This window comes from Lactuca saligna, chromosome 8 (genome assembly GCF_052625555.1).
Source record: "Lactuca saligna cultivar CGN05327 chromosome 8, ASM5262555v1, whole genome shotgun sequence".
Taxonomy (NCBI): Eukaryota; Viridiplantae; Streptophyta; class Magnoliopsida; order Asterales; family Asteraceae; genus Lactuca; species Lactuca saligna.
This window is the reverse complement of record NC_136424.1, coordinates 90,550,939-90,557,254: the sequence shown is the minus strand read 5'-3', so window position 1 is coordinate 90,557,254 and position 6,316 is coordinate 90,550,939. Positions and strand designations below refer to the sequence as shown.

Genomic DNA, 6,316 nt, shown 5'->3' with positions numbered 1-6,316 from the left:
TCATCAGGTTTCCCAACCTGACCACTCGGTTTATTTGTATCACAGGTATCGATATAAAGCTACACTACACCGGGAGATTAAAGAGGTGTAGATCACTAGTGTAAATGAATAGAAGTTGTGTTTATGCTTATGTTTCTGTATTGAAGATGACATCTCAGAGTTTTAAAATGAATAAAATACATTTCTTCGGAAATGCTTTGATAACATATTTATCATGTTTTTTTGGGAACAAATTCCGCAACACTTTTCTTTAAAAGGTTGCTCTGGTTTGAAAACAAAGCATAAAAAATCGATCTTTTTTTGCTGTGAAACTGGGGATGTCACAGTGTGTATATTATCTGTTTACATGAGATTTATGATGGATGAACGATTTAAACATTTTTTTATGATTTAAATTGTACATGTATTTTATATCTACAAACATGTTGGGTAAAACACATGTAGATGAAATAGTTGATGTGTGATGAAATAAAATGATGAGAGGCCTCGATGTTTACGATGATACAGTCATCTAGTGGAATATAAATGACAATCACATACTATTCTAGGCAGTCCATTGGAACGCTAGCATGCTTGCAACCTGCAGGTGTTTATTTGAACTACGTGTTCACTAGGTGTACTCCATCCCATCATGATTGCCTTATTTGACATGTATTGTCGAGGAATCCCAAAGCAATGTTGTCCACCCCGATGAAAATTCTTAGGCTAGGTCCCTTCTAATAGATGCTTTATAGACTTAAAGTGATGATAACGGGAACGGATAATCAAGTTGAATGATTTGATGAAAATAATAAATTTATTTATTGTAGATTGAAAACCTTATGTGCTCACCAAGCTCCCAAGCTCGACCCACTTAGATTCTTGTAATACAAGTAGTGACACAAGAGCATAAATGCGATGATCCGATGAGAGATCATGGATTATAGGTCAGTAGAAATAAATAGAATATTGTAAGGCCCATGTTGTTTTTGAGGCTTATGTAGTTTTGTGGTTTATATTGTTTTTGTTTATGCTTTTGATATGTATTGACAATGACATCCTGAGTTTGTAATATAATGAAAATACATTTATTCGGAAATGCTTTGATAATTTCTTTATCATATTTTAGGAACAAATTTCGCAACATATTTCTGTAAAAGTATACTCTGATTTTTTAATAAAGCATAAACAAATCGGTCTTTTTCTAACTGTAAAATTGGGGATGTCACACACACACACACTCTATAGATTATATATATATATATATATATATATATATATATATATATATATATATATATATGTTGGAGCATAGGGAACTAAACGATTGTCCCAAGTAATGAGATGAAGATAGATGAAGAATATGTGCGTACAAAGCATGTACACATATTAAGAGTATGTGAGAGGTATACGTAAGATACATGTAGCAGAACATGTATGTAAACACATAATACATGGGCTTAGATGATAAATGGTATTTTATAATACCCAAATAGAGAAAATAGATATAAGCTAATTATATGCAATATAGTTATAAGAGTATGTAAGTATGTCTAACTATCGTTAGTATTGTGTATAATGATATATGATAATAGTCATAGATAAAGATTAAGTACTTAATGAGTTCAATACTAGAAAAGAAATATTAGACAGTCCCTTGACGAGACATGGAGATAAACTGTCATCGGGGACAGTGTTACGTGATGAGTCACATAATAAATATAAAGTTAAAAAGATAGAGGTTCCTTCGGGAACGAGAGATAGATATTCCTATGAGAATAAGAGTAAGGTTTATATGGGAACAATAATAAGGTTCATACGGGAACAAGAGTAAGGTTCCTTCAGGGACAAGAGTATGGTTCCATGGGAACAAGAGTATGGTTCACATAGGAACAAGAGCATGGTGCCTTCAGGGACAAGAGTATGGTTCCTACGATAACAAGAGCATGGTTCCTTCGGGAATAAGAGATGTAAGGTTCTTTCGAGGACAAGGGTATGGTTCATATGGGAACAAGAGTATGATTCCTATGGGAACAAGAGTATGATTCCTATAGGAACAAGAGCATGGATCCTTTAGGGACAATAAAGGGAAGGTTCATTTGGGGACAATAGTATGGTTCATTCGGGGACAAGAGATAAAGATTCCTTCGGGAATAGAGTAGTGGTTCATACGGGGACAGAGAGTATGATTATTTCGGGAATGAGATTATGTCTATATGGGGAAAGAGATATATGATTCCCTTGGGGAATGTAGATAAATGATTATTGCGAAAATCAAGATTGAGTATTGCTAGATATAGAAAGGTTCCTTGAGAAGAACAAGATAAAAGCGTTGTTTGTAAGAACTTAGATGTAATATGTGATGGACTGAGTATAAGGAATCCGCAAGGGATTAAAAAAGTAAGAATAAAGATTAAGGATCCACGAGGGGATCATAAGATAGAAAAGTAAAATCGGGTGAGTGTGCTTAATAATGAAAATGGGATGTTGTTCCCTTATAATAGAGTATGGGATGAGACCACTTGGTCTATATGAGAAAAGTATGTTGATGCATACGAGATAGAGAGATAAATAGAGTTAGAGTATGTGCAAACTATGAGGAAATCCTGTTAAGATGCTAAGAGAAGATATAGAGACATAAATAGAGTTAGAGTATGTGCAGAGTATGAGAAAAACCTATCAAGAGGCCAGGAGAAGAGTATAATAAGACCATGTTAATAAGCTAAAATAAAGAGTAGAAAGATGAAAGATAAGTATCGGCTAAAAGAAATAGTAGAAAGATGAAACATAAGAATATGCTAAAAGAAAGAGTAGAAAGATGAAAGTTGAGAGTGGAAAGAGCATGATAAAACCATGTTAATAACCGTGTATGTTATGAAAGAAAAAGATTAGTTGATAAAGTATGAAAAGAGAAAAAAAAATATAAAAAAGGATATAAAAATAACTCACTAGATGTAGCAACCATGGTACCAGAAGAGATGAAAGGAGCACAAGGAAGAAATAGATAGTTGGTTGCTATTTATTGTAATTCCTTATTGTTCATATAACAGATAGACTTTATTGTAAACCCGTGATTTTTTTCATGGGAAGTAAAGGTTTTAAATTATATAAAATTGTGTACTGTAAGAAAACTATGATAATTCCTATGGATATTATGTGTAGTAAATTTGGGTTGTTACAATATGAACTTTGTTGAATACGAAGTAAGGTGGAAATAGTCCCCAGATCGCAACCATGTAATAAAGCAGAAAGCTTTATTGTCAAAGCAACTCGATAGTCGTTTACCGAAAATAGAAGTTCCTATAAGTCAACATAAGGATAAGTAGTATATTTCTCGCACATAAGATAATGACATAGTAAAGCGTGACATTCGACACCCATCAACATGTTAACATAAGCACCAAAACATGATGCCTTAAACATGGCCGCACATTGTGGTGTGTGTTGTAAAGGGGTCATGATTTTTCGACTGAGTTTAAGAATGTAGGATAGTCACAACCGCTTCCTATGATATGTTATGCTATAATAAAAAAGAATTATAAGTAGGCATTTGCTACATGTTTCATACTTAAGTATATGTTATAGAGGGCATTCTGGAACACTATTCCGGATCAACATTTTGGAATACCATTATGAAACAGTTGTATGTATTCCAGATGTGTTCTACATATTCCGGACATGATCTTATTTCAGAATTGTTTCAGACACTTTAGAATTCGGATGTTTTAAAGATATGTTGTTTTAGTGCTCATATATCTACATATAATCTTACAATAGCCTAAAAACTACTAAAATTCGTAGGAAAATAAATAATACCCATGTAATCGCATCAAATCATACTAAATACACATACATATCTACTTTTTAACATATGATCATAAATAAAGATATATAATTATAAAAATAAAAGGAAAATATCCACAAAAAAATTAATCAATTCATTGCTAGATGAAGACATTGTTTGAGTTGGTTTGATGTCCGAATGTTATCTGGAATGAATGTGAGTCCAAAATGGATTCAAAATGTTATTTATAGAGGTTCCAAATTACCGGATCGATTTACTATACCCATTTCGAATATGAGTCAAGAATGGATTATTCCAAACCAAGTAATCATTTTTCATAATTATTTTTATTGCAATTTAAAAAAAAAACCATTAAAATAGTTAGATTACTCAATTTCGCTGATCCCTAACTTCTTCGACAGGTCGCAAAATGGTAACCCAAAAAAACCATTTAAGTAACAAGTTTCTCCGATGGATGATGGTGGTTTTAACAAGACAAGAAATAAGTGAACCAATCAAAATAATACAAACTTGTTAGTTGAAGGGCTTTTCTGAAAATTTCAAAAGTTATACTGATTGACATGCCCTATAAAAGCCAAACCCTAATGGGTATGTCTCCCTCTCCGACTATTCTCTCGTATAACAGTTCCAACAGAAACGCCGCTTCCATATATCCTTCGAGGTAAACCCTAGTTTCCACTTTCACTAACACACAAACAGACACAAACACACACAAACAGATATCGTCTACGGATAGTCATTCTTATTCGATCTTTTTTGTTTGTGTAGTAGGATCTCGTCGTTTTTTTGCTGACTATTTTAGTTTCGATTAAGTTTTATGTTTGTACGATCTATCAGCCTGTTTTCATGTGATTATTTTGTCATTGTTGTTTTTGCAATGATGATTTGATCTTGTATGTTGGATTTTCGTTTGATACCAGAGTGATTAGTGTTCTAGTGCTCCAAATCAGTGAAATGCTTGTTAACTCATGACGTTTTCGTATTGTTACTATTTTATTTTACCTGTACAACATCAAAATCAAACTCACTTGTCAGGTGGTTGTTCATCTCGTTGTAATCACTTGTTATGTACACTAAGGAATTGCGTAATACATTTCTAATGCGTTACTGCCTTTGTGTGTATGAGTTTTTCAAAGGACAATTGTCGATTTTGTAAAGATATGCTGGGGCTCTGATTTAATGATATTGGCTTATCAAACGACCATAGAAGTATTTGTTTATCTATCATATACCAGAAGCTTAGATCATAGGTGCCAAAACACCACATTATGCCAAAATAGCCAAATCAGCCATAAATAAAGAAAATACTCCTGCATAGCCTTCTAAAATAAGCGATTCATAGTAAAGTAGAATCAACTCCACTAAGCCATGTCTTCAATTTCTTTGTTTTTCTTTGAAGATGAAGATGAAAGCAAGATACTTTTTAATATGAAGTGTAATGTTTATAGCTTTATTTATATTGCTTTGTTGCAGAAACTTGAATTTATCAACATGGTGAGAGTTAGCGTTCTGAATGATGCCCTTAAGAGCATGTACAATGCTGAAAAGAGGGGGAAAAGACAGGTCATGATCAGGCCATCTTCAAAAGTGATCATCAAGTTTCTTATGGTTATGCAAAAACACGGTATTCCCCTTTTATTAAAATTGTTTTTTTTTTCTTTCAAAAAGTAAATGATTAAATGACATGACTGTATTTTCAACAGGTTATATTGGTGAATTTGAGTATGTTGATGACCATAGATCTGGTAAGATTGTGGTTGAATTGAATGGGCGTTTGAACAAATGTGGGGTTATCAGTCCTCGTTTTGATGTTGGAGTTAAGGAAATTGAGCCATGGACTGCAAGACTTCTTCCTTCAAGACAAGTTAGTATTTTCAATTTTCAACATTATACTAAATAAATTATTTATTTTATTAACAAAAAATAAAAATACTTGCAGTTTGGTTACATTGTGTTGACAACATCTGCTGGAATCATGGACCATGAAGAAGCTAGGAGGAAAAATGTTGGTGGTAAAGTGCTTGGTTTCTTCTACTAGGGATTTATGGGATTTTGGTAATGGTTTGTTATTAGGGTAGGGAGTGAAAGAAATTATATTTATGGGATTTTGTTATCAATGGTTTTGATTTGATTCAATCTGTCGTTATTCATGTTTTTTTTTTTGCTTTTGAATTCTGTTATAATGTATGGATTTTGATCGACTGATTCAAATGGTCTCTTGATCTACATAAATTTTGAATGCAGCCATCAATGTTTGGGAACTACAGGGCAAAAGAGTAATAATATATTTTTGGATATTCAAGTCAATTTGAACAACTATTTGATCAAAATTTGCTACTTTCACAATCAATTGAATTCCCATCCTAATCACTTGCAATTCGTTGACTTCATTCGTTTGATCAAATAGGCGACGCGAAGCTAGCCTCTCACTTGGAATTTGAACGTGACAAACAAATCATCAAGCTATATAATTGCTACCAATAATTTGCTGTTTTGTTATCATAAGTTATAACAATTATTACAGTTGTGATG

At 32.8% G+C, this 6,316-nt stretch overlaps 1 protein-coding gene across 1 annotated transcript; it reads left to right on the top strand.

Moving 5' to 3' along the window:
• Positions 1–4,335: 4,335 nt before the first annotated feature.
• LOC145012226 (small ribosomal subunit protein uS8) lies at positions 4,336–5,920 on the top strand. Its single transcript, XM_078971022.1, has 4 exons — positions 4,336–4,445; positions 5,258–5,408; positions 5,488–5,648; positions 5,724–5,920. The coding sequence occupies exons 2-4, from the start codon at positions 5,276–5,278 to the stop codon at positions 5,820–5,822; spliced, it is 393 nt and encodes a 130-aa protein (XP_078827148.1). The 5' UTR covers positions 4,336–4,445; positions 5,258–5,275; the 3' UTR covers positions 5,823–5,920.
• The last annotated feature ends 396 nt before the right edge of the window (positions 5,921–6,316 follow it).

Excerpts from the sequence above, each read along its gene's own strand:
- LOC145012226 (XM_078971022.1), top strand. The coding sequence starts at position 5,276 with ATGGTGAGAGTTAGCGTTCTGAATGATGCCCTTAAGAGCATGTACAAT. Across the intron at positions 5,409-5,487 it reads TATGGTTATGCAAAAACACG|GTTATATTGGTGAATTTGAG; the intron begins GTATTCCCCTTT and ends TATTTTCAACAG. Across the intron at positions 5,649-5,723 it reads GACTTCTTCCTTCAAGACAA|TTTGGTTACATTGTGTTGAC; the intron begins GTTAGTATTTTC and ends AAATACTTGCAG.